At 37.6% G+C, this 15,354-nt stretch overlaps 2 protein-coding genes across 2 annotated transcripts; both read right to left on the reverse strand.

Moving 5' to 3' along the window:
* Nucleotides 1-1,921: 1,921 nt before the first annotated feature.
* Nucleotides 1,922-2,867, reverse strand: LOC131900399 (olfactory receptor 5P79). The gene has a single exon (XM_059251627.1). The coding sequence runs from the start codon at nucleotides 2,864-2,866 to the stop codon at nucleotides 1,922-1,924; it is 945 nt and encodes a 314-aa protein (XP_059107610.1). The 5' UTR covers nucleotide 2,867.
* A 5,053-nt stretch (nucleotides 2,868-7,920) lies between these two features.
* On the reverse strand, nucleotides 7,921-8,866 carry LOC131900410 (olfactory receptor 5P76-like). Its single transcript, XM_059251634.1, has one exon. It carries the CDS (start codon nucleotides 8,863-8,865, stop codon nucleotides 7,921-7,923), a length of 945 nt encoding a protein of 314 aa, XP_059107617.1. The 5' UTR covers nucleotide 8,866.
* Between the last annotated feature and the right edge of the window lie 6,488 nt (nucleotides 8,867-15,354).

Genomic DNA, 15,354 nt, shown 5'->3' on the forward strand with positions numbered 1-15,354 from the left:
AATGTGGAACACACCCCTAAACAAGTAGCTAATATGAGAGTCAGAGAACAGGACAATAATCCAATTCCTATGGTTGTATAAATGTCCTTCCAATAGATGATCTTATTTAATTAAAACTCTCTGGCAATTTATTTTTATATTTCATAAAATCTGTATCCTGCTTCTCTTTTATTTTCTTTCATAAAGTTAGTCTAATACAAAGCAGCCTACTACATGCAGTGTTGAAGTCCTGCATTTTCCCCGAAACAGGGAGTTACCTGAAAGAACTATCAGGAAATCAAGCTACATAGTGGCAAAATATCTCAACTGTTTTCTCCTTTTACTCATCTTCAAAGAATGTGCCTTAAGGATGGAAGATATTAAGAGGACTTCCTTGACCCTGAACTTTCCCTTACATTTAAATGCTTTTTTACACCTTCTGTTAAATATTCAGACCCTACCGAGTCTGTGCATTGGACATAGCAAAATTTCATTTCTTCATTTAGATATTTAATTTTTTTCATTTACTTCAACTAAAGTGCATTAAAGTGTACTAGGACCCTAGAATTATGTGAAATTTGGAGAGTAGGGGAAGAGGACATTAGTTTAACTATCAATACAAAATTTCACTGTGCAGAAACAAGACATGAGTATGCAAAAGCAAGTACACTGAGGATTAGGAGGTTTATCATCCTGTAATGGTAACCTTGGTTTAGTGTGGAGTTAAAATCAGGCTTCCTGGAAATACTCAACAATGGACAGGTTGGTAGATATGAAATAATCAGAGTGTCACGAATATGAAAGGAAAAGTGCACTGTGGGTAGTAGTACTGTGTGTGAGAGGGGAAAGTCTTGAGGTAGCAAAGAATATGGAGAAATTTAAGGTTTTGAAATAACAGCAAATGATTAATTCCTATAGTTCATGTGTATGTGTTTGCATATTCAGAAAAAGAATCATGAGGGAAAAAAAGCAACCTGGACATAAGAATTAATGTAGATCTTTGACAAAGCTGCCAAAGCACACACTGGAGAAAAGACAGAATCTTTAACAAATGGTGCTGGGAAAAATGAATGTCCACATGCAGAGCAATGAAATTAGACCAATATCTACCACCCATGCAAAAATAAACTCTAAATGAACCAAAAACCTGAATGTAAGACTAAAACTCTGAAACTTCTAGAAGAAAATAAGAACAGTCCTCTGCAAGACATAGGTACAGGTAATGATTTTACAGCTAGGACTCCATTCTCCTATGAATTAATGCCGGTAATTGAAAGTAGGACATTATAAAGCTAAAAAGATTCTACACAGCATAGAAAACCAACAGTCATGTGCAGAGGGAGCCTAGTAGGAAAAAAACTTTGTTAGCTATACATTTGATAGAAGTTTAGTAACGAGAATATACAAAGAATTAAAAATACAACAATCAGGAAAATAAATAGTCCAATCCAATAGTTTGGAAGCTTACAAAATAACATAGTTTATTTAACTCCATGGTTGTTGATAATATACATAAACTGATTTAGAGTTTGAGGCATAAAAATCCAAAGTTAGTGAGTAGTGTTTATTCTAACTATATTTACTATATACAATTAAGGGTAACTGTTATTGAAAATAGAAACAGACTTAAAAAATTATGGACTCAGCAATTTCTATGTAGCATGGAATTACTTTAAAATATAAATACAATTGAAAAATAATTTCAACATCTAATTTTTTGGAAATATTTTTGATTATACATGAAATGTGTAACTTATTATGAACATGTGATTTACCTTCTGATGTATGAATACTTAACCTGCACATTTACCACCAAACTTCAAGTCTGGTTATATTCCATAACACGTATTTCAACTATCAATACCCAGTTTCCTTTTAATACTATATCTATGGTATATCATTACAACATAGCATGTGACAAAATAACAGATTAGAGACATCTCTAGGAAAATGTTTTCTTGCCAAGCTGTCTCTTCAGAGCACCCTTAATCTCATTATTCCTGAGGTTGTAGATGAGGGGGTTCAACATGGGGATCAGCACCATGTAGAACACAGACACCACCTTGTTCTGGTCTGTGGAGTAGCTGGACTTGGGCATCACATAAATGAATGTGACGGTCCCATAGAAGAGAGTGACTGCAGTGAGGTGGGAGGTGCAGGTGGAGAAGGCTTTCTGGCGACCCTTAGTGGAGTGCATCTTCAGGATGGTGATGAGGATGTAGGTGTAGGAAATGGCTATAACAAACACTGTGATCACAATGATGGAGCCAGCAGAAAATGAATCAAGAACTATGAGAACACTGTCGTCAGAACAGGAGAGTTCAACTAAAGGAGTAAAATCACAGAAAAAGTGATTGATTCTATTTGGTCCACAGAAGAGAAAAGAAAAGAAAGAAATGGTGAAAGAGGAAGCATTAAGAAAACCACCAAGATAGGATCCTACAAGCAACTGGATGCAGACTTTTGTGGACATTTTGGTTGAATAAAGCAGTGGGTTGCAGATTGCCGTAAAACGATCATAAGCCATGGTGGCCAGAATGAAGGACTCAGTTGATCCAAAGAAAGCACCTGAGCCAAGCTGAATGGCACATCCAAAGTAAGAGATGGTATTTCTCTCCACCAGGAAGTTGACAAGCATATTGGGTGTGACAGAAGATGAGATGCCTATGTCAACAGAAGCCAAGTGGCTGAGAAAAAAGTACATGGGGTGATGAAGCTGGGAAGAGACTCTGATGAGGAGGATGGTGCTGAGGTTCCCAGACAAGGTCACCAGGTAGATGCACAGGATGATGTTGAAGAGGACGACTCTAAGGACCGGGTCATCTGTTAAGCCCAATAAAATGAACTCTGTCACTTCAGTGTGGTTCCCATCCTCCAGGAGAGCCATGGGACAATGTAGCTGCTGTCAGATCAAGACTGTGATAGAGACATTACAGGAAGGGATTTATAAATATGTGGCTGTATTTTCATTAACACATAGATACTACAAACAAATATGTCCTTCAAAACATATATTTGAAGTATTTTCTTGGACTCTCAGTGTTTGTATATTCATGTACATTGATTGTTTAATAAATTTCAAAATTAAATGCTAGAAAATTCCTTCAAACAATGTGCCTTTAACTTACACTTATGTATATAATAAAACATACCTAAGTGTATTTAAAACTAAATGTGTAAACCATGAGACTTTTGAAAATAACAAATCAGAATCATATTTACAAGAAAGAATTAAGCTTTACAAACACAATATTATGTAATGAAGTCTTCAGTAATTTCTGACCTTTAAGTATCCTTTCCAAATCACATAATTCATTATATAGTACTCTACTGTCATTTCTGTAGAACAGTGATTCAATGTTATGGTTGATAAGATGTGTGATTTGAAAATGTTAAATAACTTAACATTCCATAAGAAGCACTAGAATGAGGACATGAGCTCCAGGCAGAGTGAACTCCGTTTGCTCTCATTAGACTGTGTGTGAAGAGTGACAATAAAGTGAGGAGCACGTGATAATTTGGAAAGAGACAGCAAGTCAGTTTTTCAAACAGAAGGTCCATGGTTAGGGACATGGGTCGTCAAGTCTGTCTGCTACCTAATTACCTTAAGGTCAGTTTTTATAGTGAGAGATAAAATTTCTTACAAGAACTGGGAAGAACTAAAATTATAATAGGAGGACCTACTATAAATTTACTATATTCTTCAATTACTTTCCAATTAAACCATTGTACTATGGTCATTTTTACTATCAGTCTAATCATTCACTTATATGTGAATGCCCTTTCTAATATTATTAGCAAGTCTTATTCACACACTCACCAAATCCTCTCCTAACATAATGATGTTTTCTAGCTGAACGACAACGGAATGAAATAATGAGGTTGCTTACAAAGTACACAGGTAAATATTAAACCTGGAATATTCAGTTTACCCAGGTTTCCTAGCTAGGAGCAGGCTGACTCTCTTGTTCTGAGATTTTTTTCAGCCTTATATTCTTGTGTTTGTCCCCAGTGCCTGGATGGAGCCTGAGACCCTAGAGCAGTCAGTCGGTAAACAAAGTCTGTCTTTCCATGAAGTACTGGTCAGGAAATCACAAACCTATGTTAAAGCTAGTGAATTTATTAGCGTTTTTTTCTTGAGTTTTAAGCTTACATGCTATTAGAGACCATGTGGGTTTCCAGTCTTCTAAGTGTATAGATAAATAAGAAAGCTATGAAAACTAAATTCTATGTCTAATTATTCACACGAATTTGACTATGAAAATATAAGTTGATTTAGTTAATTTTTTTCTTGATTATATCTAAACTTGTTTCTTGACTACAACTTATCAAAATGTACATATTTTCAAAGAACAAAGTATTCTTACCTTTTGAAATAAGGATTCATTCTAAAGTAGAAAGTCAAGATAATTATACCATGATTTTATAGTGTTCTAGCTGTCTCCCACAATCATTGTTTACCATTGAGAGTAAGTTTCTGAAGAGTCTGGGGATTCAACCGTGAATCCAAATCCCCAGGGACCGTTTTCTCAGGTGAAGATAGTTTGTTCAACATGAACACGATTTTCAAGGAGTCAATCTGATCTTTCTTTTTTTGTGTGTGTGAAAATTAGTGCACCTTCATTTGATAATTATTAGAAGTATATGATACCAAATTACCTCAAATAAATGCTGATTCTAGGTTCACTTTACATTTCATGTTAGTGGATTCTGAGATTAAAAATAGACAACATTGTCTTCTTTCGTTTAAAACCTTTTCATCTGTGTAAGTGTTTTGTACTGAGTTATGTAATATACTTCATTAGGTGGCTTGAGGAATATGTGAAGGGAGGAGATGTAAAATTTTTTAAAAAACAATTATTTAAGAAAGACATAATTTTCATAGCCAAAGATACAAATTATTATTATATAGAATACTGGAGAATGAAAACACGTGGCTCATCCTCAAATAAGGATTGGTATCTCACAATTCACACCTCAAACAGGAATTTTAGCTTTTATTTTGTAATGGAGGATGTTAGAAACAGTGTTCTTCAGTTTGAAGACCCATTAGAACTCCTACTAATCTTCATTTTATGGAGTCCTACACTACATCTTTTATTCCCCCTTGCTGAAGTGGCTGACCACTGAGCACTAATCAACTTTCTCCACCGCCCAAGCTCTCTTTTTCACCGTCCAGTCCCCTGAGTACAGTGATTCTTAAAACTCTGAACATCCTTGCAGGGACCATGAAAAAATATCTGACACTATTAACATATCCTTCTTCCAGAGAGCCATGGGGGCTATTAGCCAGACTGTTCCTCTGTTTTATGGCCACGGAAATACAGTCTGAAAACCAAAAAGGAAATTGCTACTGAAAGAGAAATGTCTACTGTAAGTGTTGGCATGGTGAACATTCCAGTTATGAAGCTCTATATTGATTCATCTTTCATTTTCTGTTATTGCATACATTTCAGCTGACCATTACCTGCTTAGTGAATGTTGTGTATGTTAAGTTTTATATCTTAAATCCTAGAGTTTTGTTTCTCTTATACACTGCCATTTGCTTCCCTGTTTACTATCCTGTGTTTCCATTCAGTGGATAAATATTTTTCTTTGTGTTTGACAGGGATAATTGAGGCTTGACTAATATTAGTCCTGATATACTACTTTTTCTTGACTATATTAGATCCAAGTTCAAAGACTGAGTTCCCTATGGCTGCAATCTGTGCAATGGTTGTTTGCCTGTAGTTTATCTACTTTTGAGGATATATGTGATGTCTATTGATTATATCTCTCCCAAGGACATGCCTAAGTTTATGATTCTTGCCGCTCTCACACCCATCTCATCTTAAGTTTAATTTAAGTTTATAACATTTTCTTCTGAATGTCTAATTCCCTCATTGAAAACAAAAGTGTATTACTTACTGTACGGAAACTGACTCAGGGGATTTTCTCTCTCCTTATACTCTTATGTGGGTTCCAGGAAATGAATTCAAGTCATCAGGGTTTGGTGGTGGGGCTTTAACCTGCAAGCTCATCTCACTCACACACACACACACACACACACACACACACACACACACACACAAAATTTTAGGTCTATTTCCCTGATTTGTCACTTTCTGAGGATGCTTACAGAATACTTAGTTTGTAAGCTATAATTTAATGTTGAAGATATACTTAACATTTTGTCATTTGTTCCTCTTGTATGTACCACAGGACTAATTAAAGTAGACAAACAGCTCTGCCATTATTTGAACAGAAGCCTCTATGTACATGAATGCAATATTGCATTCACACACTTACTTACATAGGTACTACCGTATTTGACTCATTCCTCACATCCTGCAGTCCTTTCTCAGCTTTTAGGTTCTCAGTGACACCTGCACCATCAAACCCTTGCCTGTGCCACATCAACCCCTCACACATGACTTTGGCTTTGTTGTTGAATTTTGTTTTATCAACAGTTCTCAACATCTTCTAATAGTCTAAATCACTTACCTTTTAGTTTTATTGTCAAGATCCTATATTAGAGGATATACTCCACCCTTGCCAGTATTCATTTGTAACCCCATGCAATGGGCTAGACTAACATTGGAAATGTATCACTAGACACCCTTCTAGATTGTTTGAAAATGCAAATGAATGAATGAAAACATCAATGCCTTTTGTTTTATAAGCAAGAAAATGGAATCTGTTTCTGAAACACTAAAGGAGGGGAAAAGAAGACTAAATGTGACCATATGAGAAAATTGATTGCATCTATCCTAAAGGTAGTCAAAGTCTTTCAAAGAAGATGTGGCCATATCTGCTCCCATTTGAACATGGGAGGATGAGGGTCTTGACCATGATGTCTTTCGTCTCACTGTTGGACTTGTAGACTCGGTTCTTTTGTAGGAAACTATTTCTGTTGTTGTTCCTGTTTTGTTTTTCTTTTTTTGATTTCCTTGTTCCTTGCAAGCTTAAGAATATGATTCAACCTGAAGTAGGAATTTAACATTTGAAGTTGACAGGAATTCAGGTTAACCAGAGAAGGATTTCCTGTTCTTTTCTGTGGACCTCACAGTACCACAGGCATAAACCACACATCAGATTTTTATGGAGATATATATATATATGGCTATATCTCAGAGACAACATTTTTATGAAAACATTTCCACCAATTTAGTTGCCCCCTATCATTTCTTTTGCAAGGTGCAGAGATAACCATAGTTATTAGGTTTATCTCATGATAAGCTGGTGTTGAACCAGCCACATTATGAAGTCTTGTGATAGGCATTAGTAAGCTTTCTATTGTCATAACAAGTAGTGGAGCTAATCAATTGACATTGAAGAGAAAGGCTTATTGTTAACATGAAGTTTTTGAGTTCTTGGTTCCTTATGAATTGACTCCATTGACGTGTATCTGTAGATATACATCACCAAAGGAACACATAGTAGAACAAAACTCTCCATTTTATAGTCAATAAGAGACAAAAAAAAAAAACATTGTGAGTGTCAAATCTCTTTTATGTCATGCCTCTAGTAACCTAAGGATTCCCCACTAAGCTCAAACTCTCTGATTCTAGCCCTTCTCAACAGCACCAGAGAAGATATATTTCATCAACACATAAGACCTTGGGGACAGGTAAGATGCAGTCTGTAACAAAGTTGACTATCAAATACTTAAAAATATGAAAAAAAAAACTTCAACATATTGCAGAATTTTATGTTTTATATGAATCACTTTTTCTGTTAAATAAAAACTTTATTTGATTTTTTTAAAGTTATTAAAGGTAACTTGCTATGACCCTTTTATTTCTTCTGTAATCTGAAAATTGAATTATGATATTTATTGCAATGTCCCTTATTTACTAATAGTATATCAACACACATTTTTCAACCACAGACACTCAACTTGTATTGCTATATCCATAAGGCATCATTGCAATATCAAGTCCTACAACGTAACAAATGTTTCTAAGAAAATATTTTCCTGCCAAATTGTCTCTTCAGAGCACCCTTAATCTCGTTATTCCTGAGGCTGTAGATAAGGGGGTTCAACATGGGGATCACCACCATGTAGAACACAGACAACACCTTGTTCTGGTCTGTGGAGTAGCTGGATTTGGGCATCATATAAATAAATGTGACAGTCCCATAGAACACAGTGACTGCAGTGAGGTGGGAGGTGCAGGTGGAGAAGGCTTTCTGGCGACCCTCAGTGGAGTGCATCTTCAGGATGGTGATGAGGATGTAGGTGTAGGAGACAACAATGACAAGCACTGTGAACACAATGACAGTGCCAACAGAAATAGTGGCAAGAACAATACAGACAGTGTCATCAGAACAGGAGAGTTCAACTAAAGGAGTAAAATCACAGAAAAAGTGATTGATTCTGTTTGGTCCACAGAAGAAAAAAGAAAAGAAGGAAAGGGTGAAGGAGGAAGCATTAAGGAAACCACTTATATATGCTACTATAAGCAACTGGACACAGACTTGTGTGGACATCTTCACGGAATAAAGCAGTGGGCTACAGATTGCCATGAAGCGATCATAAGCCATAGCAGCCAGAACAAAGCACTCAACTGTTCCAAAGAAAGCACCTGAGCCAAGCTGAATGGCACATCCAAGGTAGGTAATGGTACTTCTCTTCACCAGGAAGTTGACAAGCATATTGGGAGTGACAGAAGATGAGTACCCTATGTCAGCAGAAGCCAAGTGGCTGAGAAAAAAGTACATGGGGTGATGGAGCTGGGAAGAGACTCTGATCAGAAGGATGGTGCTGAGGTTCCCAGACAAGGTCACCAGGTAGATGCACAGGATGATGGTGAAGAGGACGACTCTAAGGACCGGGTCATCTGTTAAGCCCAATAAAATGAACTCTGTCACTGCAGTGTGGTTCCCGTCCTCCAGGAAAGCCATGAGACAGTGTAGCTGCTGCCAGAGCAAAGCTGTAATGGAGATATTACAGGAAGGGATTTATAAAAATGACTTTATTTTCAGCAACAATCTTTGGGTATCACAAATAAATAGATCATTCAAAATCACTGACAGTTTTATCTGACAAAATTTTAGTCAGGACTCTGGGTGTACGTATATTTTTGTTCATTTAATGTGACTTAAAATTTTAAAACAAATGCTAGCAACCTTCCTTCAAATAATGTATCTCTTGTCTTTTTAGGTATATATAGTAAAATACACCTATGTGGTTTTATAACTAAAGTTTTAAAATATGAGACTTATATAAAAAGACAAAAATTATAAATACCACAAGACAGAAAATATGCAAGCACAGAATTGTGTGATGAAGCCTTAAATAATGTCTAATCTTAATGCATGCTTACTAAGTACCAGAACATGACATAGAATTTTATATATGGTTCTTTAGTTTCCAACAGTTAGTATTAAGCAATATTAATATTTCTATCTTATCAAGACTATTTAATTTGAAAATGGCAAGTAGTTTATGACTACACGAAGTCTAGAATCAGCATATGAACCACCAGCAGCCTGAACTTCATTTAAACCTTTAAGAACTATTACTTATGAAAGAGTCACAATGAAGTTTAGAGCACATACACATTTTGGATGTACAACAGAATAGTTTTGTAGCTATGTGCTTATTATGTGAAAGCTGAGCTTTCTTAGTACAATGTTCATATAGTCTATTAGTGAAGCAAGACTACATCAAGTTAAATTTTCTTACTTGAACTTGGAAAACTAGAAAGGAATCAGTGTTTTCTAATTGGAGTGTGATGGAATGAAATCACATGGTTTTCTACACAGTACAATGGCAAGTAAATATTTAACCTAAGAAATTAAGAATTTTGCCCAGGTTTATCCAGCCCAAGGCTACATGCACTCTTACCTCATGATTTTTGACATTATATCTTCTGTTGGGCTCACATATTGAGTGTTATGATACTAGAATATTCTGTCAATAAGTAAAGCAGGCATTTACACAAGAGGTTACCAACAGTTTGCCATCAAAGTATTTAAAGATAATGACTTCATTTGCCTGAGTAGTAACTTTCTGTATGCTTAAAGATCATGCTAGCTTTTGCTTTTATCAGTGGCCAGATAAATAAGAAATCTTTAACAATGAAGGTTACCTGAATTTTCAAAGGAGTCTGTGTATGGAAATAGAAATTGATTCAGCTGTTTTTTTTTTGTTTAGTTTCTTGCCTCATTTCACCTGATTTGTAATCCACTAAATCTTATATATTTGGATACATTTCTAAAGAATAAAATATGTTCCAAAGATAAATTTCAAACCAGTAAACCAAATTTACCCCAAAATCTCCAAACTTACCTCTTCCAACAAGAATTCATTGCAAAGTAACAAGGTCAAGGTCACTTTGCATTTATTGCTGCCCAGCTGTCTCTTACTGCCATTGTTTGTCATCAAGGAGGTGTCCCTGCTGAGCCTCTGGATTCAAGTGTGAATTCAAATCACTGGGGATTATTATCTCATTTCACACACACACAAAACTACTCTTCAAGGAGTTTGTCAATCTCAAGTGGTATTTTCTTCTTTTGTAAGAATTAAAATGCTTCCATTTGATAGTTATTCAAAGAATATGGTAAATTTATCTCAGGTGAATATTGGTTTTAAGTTTATTTTATAGTTCAAGTTATAGTAGGCTAAACCAAAAATACAAATGTATCACTTTTGCTTCTTTCATTCAATTTTTGTTCAATTTATAACTACTTTGTTATGAATGAAATAACACTGTCTTCTGCAATTTTTTTGAACCTTCTAGGATATAAAATAGATGTCTGGTTTTATTTCCATGTGTATCTAAGGATTATTCTACTATGCTATTGAAATAGTCACCTACTCTCATGATCTGGCTGGTTGTCAACATCTGTAGTACACTTCTCATTTGAAAGGAGAATTTTCTTTTCATGTTCAACTGTGAGTGAGAGCATTTATAATCTTGGACATGATAACATATGTTTAGAAGGCAATTTGACAATCATATCATATGTGCTTAACAGAACAATAGCAGTTGCTTCTCCACTGGAGTCTATGGACACACTGCTGTGGTCTTTTGATTTGGCTTACAGTAAATATCAGATGTTAGAAAGCAGTTGTTTTCATACATGGCTTTCATGCTTTATTGAACCAGTGTGCACATATTGCCTAGCATAGTGTTACTAGAGTAGCATGCAAAGATCACAACCAACCAGGACAATTAGTGACACTTTCTCCCAGTACCCTTTATGGCATCTTCCAGCAGTATGAAATCCAATCAGAAAGGAGAGATCATCCAGTTCGCTACAAGCCTAAATTTCTCTATGTCATGCTGCTAAGTTAGTGGTGTCCTTAGTGATAGAGACTTACCATCTAGCTCTCATAGGCAACTCAGTGCAGTAGCCATAGCATTTATAGTTTGTAGTGCCTTGGGGGATCTTCACGGGCCATGACTTTTAGAGAGGTAGTCCAGTCCTTTACTGATATTTTCACCAAATAACCTTTTGGCTTCTGGGAGTGCCCTGTTGCAATCATGCATAGTGTCTTTGTAAAAACCCCTTAAGTCATGTCTTCACTTTTTTTCCAGACAAACTTATAAATCTGTAAGAAACTAACCTTATGGAGTTAACCTTATAGAGTAGACTTATTAGTGTTAGGGTCCACAAGAAGTCATATAAAAGACCACTAGACACATATTTAATCAACAAGATCATTTGATTTCTCAAGAATAGAAATTCCATCACCCTGGGATCAAACCATCTGACAAAGTGGCTAAACAGTGAACCTGAGAGAAGTTTACAGGCTTCTTTTAAGCAAGATTAGGGGAATTCCAGGGAGAGCAGGTTAGTCTGGGGCTGAGTGGGGAGTTTAAATAAAAATGTTTATAGGTTGTTAGAGGATTGGTAGGTGGCTCTAGTGGGTAAGGACTTTCCAGTGTCCGGGTATGGGAGAGCTCTTTAGCTAGCAGAAGCCAGGGTGCCGGCTGCTTGGTTGCCACTGAGTTGTTGTTTTCCCGAGAACTATTTGCTCAGTTCCAGTAAACAGAAAACTGAGGTCAGGTCTCTGGCAGGACTACTAGGAGTCTGTCATAGTTCTTGTCTGTCTCCCTGACGCTCTCATTCCCCTTGAGTAGTGTACCATCTCAAATCCTGAAGATGTATCCTCCAAAAGTATAGGCTTCTATTGTTGTTTTAGAACCATCAGATGGGCCATGGAGCTCTGCTCCTTTACAAATCTGACTGTGACATTAATGATGCAATGTCCACAAGTTAAGTCCAATAGTAAGAGGACCAAGGGCCCAGCCAAGACTGATGGGACAGTATTTAACTAGAGTGACCAGTTGAATAGAAATTCATACCATCCTTCATTTTGTTGTTTTTCTAGTTTTCTATCATGTAACTTTTTATGTTTAGGTTCCTTGAATGGTTAGCATAAAAACAGCATTGAACTCCCAGAGCCAAACATAAGACCCCCTGTTGAAGGAACAGTAAGTCTAATCCTCTTCTATTATGGGGGACTACCTCAGCTAAAGAGGAGATTGATTCCTCTAGATAGGTGATGGATTTTCTAGGGTGGTTATGTCTTCATCTATGGCCATGCTCAGAATCCTGTAATGTTGGTCTTGGAGGATGAGGGCTGAGGTTACAATGCCTATTTTCTGGCTACGCCTAAGCCTTTGAGGGAGGATATTAAGATTGCTTGGAAAACCTCCTGTTTGGCCCATCCCTGTGGTTGTAACCAATGGAGAATATCTTCCTCAGGGAAATAGACTACCCAAGGGATCAGCTATACCAAGGCACAGAAGCCCTGAGTGTCACTTAAAATTTGGGCATGTACACAGGGGGTTAAGCCTGTGGTACAGGTCCACCAGACATCATCATGGGAAATTAAATATCCCATCCCCATTGGACTCTGAGTTTTATTGCAGAGGTTGACATAAATAGGTGGGGGTTGGCCCATGCAGAGGCCATTTCCTATCACAGATTGTAAGGTAAGATTTCTTCTGCCTGAGAGTTGCCATCTGCATGACTGCATGTCAGAGGAGCTGGTATAACTTCCCATTATGCAATCCCCTGGTAACAGGAGGGTTTTGTGTCCAGACAGAGCCAACAAATCTTGGTGAGGCTTGGCTTTGAGGTATTTGAAAGCAAATAAGTGGCTCTCAGTAGTTTAAAGAGGCCTTGATTGGAGGGTAGGCTTATGGAGTCAGCCTCAGAGGTCAAAGAAAATGTTTTAATTTTCTTAGGTATTGTTTTCTTAGGCTTTGGTGTGCCCATTATTTTATTGTAACCCAGGGGCTTTTGTGGCTGTAGGGTGCTGTGGGATGTTCTGCATGGCAAATGTGTTGCTCTGATTGGTCAATAAATAAAACACTGATTGGCCAATGACTAGGCAGGAAGTATAGGTGGGACTAACAGAGAGGAGAAAAGAAAGAACAGGAAGGCAGAAGGACTGACTGCCAGCCGCCACCAGGACAAGCAGCATGTGAAGATGCCGGTAAGCCACGAGCCATGTGGCAAAGTATAGATTTATGGAAATGGATTAATTTAAGCTATAAGAAGAGTTAGCAAGAAGCCTGCCACGGCCATACAGTTTGTAAGCAATATAAGTCTCTATGTTTACTTGGTTGGGTCTGAGCGGCTGTGGGACTGGCGGGTGACAAAGATTTGTCCTGACTGTGGACAAGGCAGGAAAACTCTAGCTACAGTAGGGTCTGGATGTCTAACTGGAGGGTGAATAATGCCCCTAGGTCTTTTCCTATTGGTTCTCTGATCTGGCCATATCGCCTTAAACCCCAGGTTTTTCCTGACATCCAACCAGATGTGTTTTTTATCAGTATCAGTGAGTTGGGTTAATATTGGGTTATATGCTCCTTCCCCAGAAAATTTAGACCACAAATCATCCAGATATTTTGGTTGATTTGCCCTCTTTACCTTGATAAAGTGTCCATCCTTTGGGGCCTTCTACCATGTGTGACTCATGGAGACACAGCTTCATGAAGTATAGAAATAGTCACTGACTCCCTCACAGGTCTCTGTGTAGGTCTTATCTTTATCATGTCCAGAGCAAGCATAAAAATGGATGACTTCTTGAAAAATAGCAGCATCAGGTACCTTAGTCCAACCATAAAGTGTTCCCAAGTCAAAGTATAGATCAGGAAACCAGGTCTCTAAAGGGAACCTTGGGATGATTTCTTCTAGCTGCTTCTTGACTACACTGCAGCCATCTTGTGTAAGTTGGGAAAGCCTAAGTATATCCTGAGAAGGTATCTATAAAAACTAGCAAATATTTATAGCCATACAGTCATGGTTTTACCTTTGAAGTCAATCTCCCAGTTGGCACTGGGCCAGATTCCCTCTTTTGTCTGTCTGGTTCTTATGACTTCACTTTTTGTATTGACGAGACAGCATGTGAGACATCAGTCTACAGCTTCTGTCGTTTTAGACTTAAGGTCAAAAACCTTAAGATGTTCTCTTCTCAAAAGGTCTTATATTTTTCTTTCTCCCATGTTGGTGCTCTGATGTATTTGTCAGACTAGTTGAGTGACAAAGACTGATGGGAGGGTGAGACATTCATAGGGGTCTTGAACCATCCTTTCTCCTTTAGGCATTTGTTCATGAATGGATTCTCCAGAGCTCTTGGTCAGTGTAAGATGGAAATTCTGGCAACCTGTATGTTACCATCTTTGGTGGTGTGACCAGCAGAATGGTCACCATCTGGAAGGTGGCTTCGTTTGCTGCCAAATCTGCTCAATTGTTTCCCTTCAAAATTGGGTCCTCTCCTTTCTGGTGCCTGGGGCAGTGCATGACAGCTATCCTTTGGGGCAGCCATATGGCCTGTAAGAGGTCTAAAATCTCCTATTTGTTTTAACAGTCTTTCCTTCCACAGTCAGCAATCCCCTCTCTCTTTAGATGGTATCATGGACATGTATTATGGTGAACGCATATTGGCTATCAGTATAGATATTGAGTCTCATTCCCTTTCCCAGCTTTAGAGCTATCAGCTCACCCCTCTGGGCTGATGTTCCAGGAGGTAGGGCCTCTGTTCATATAATTTCTTTTTCATTTGTAACTGCTTCCCCCATATGTGATACCATTTTTGATGAAACTATTGCCATCTGTATAATATGTTACTTAGGCCCTTGACAAAGGGACATCCTTGAGGTCTAGTCTGATCCCATGAAGATGGATCAGGATGTCAGGACAATCATGGAGGGGTAAGTGCACGTCTGAGCATGGAAGCAGGGTAGCAGGGTTCAAAGCACTGCTGTGGATGTATCGGATTCTGGGTAGGTTTAAGAGCAAAGTCTGATAATGAGTCAGCCAAGGGAGGGTGTTTAGGAACCCCCTTGATAGCATGGTGGTTTGGTCACTTTAAGAGTTTGTACAAAAATACTTTAAGTTATTTTGTCTGAGTCTAACTAGTAAAACTGT

This window comes from Peromyscus eremicus, chromosome 1 (assembly GCF_949786415.1).
Source record: "Peromyscus eremicus chromosome 1, PerEre_H2_v1, whole genome shotgun sequence".
NCBI classification, from domain to species: Eukaryota; Metazoa; Chordata; class Mammalia; order Rodentia; family Cricetidae; genus Peromyscus; species Peromyscus eremicus.

Excerpts from the sequence above, each read along its gene's own strand:
- LOC131900399 (XM_059251627.1), bottom strand. The coding sequence starts at position 2,866 with ATGGCTCTCCTGGAGGATGGGAACCACACTGAAGTGACAGAGTTCATT.
- LOC131900410 (XM_059251634.1), bottom strand. The coding sequence starts at position 8,865 with ATGGCTTTCCTGGAGGACGGGAACCACACTGCAGTGACAGAGTTCATT.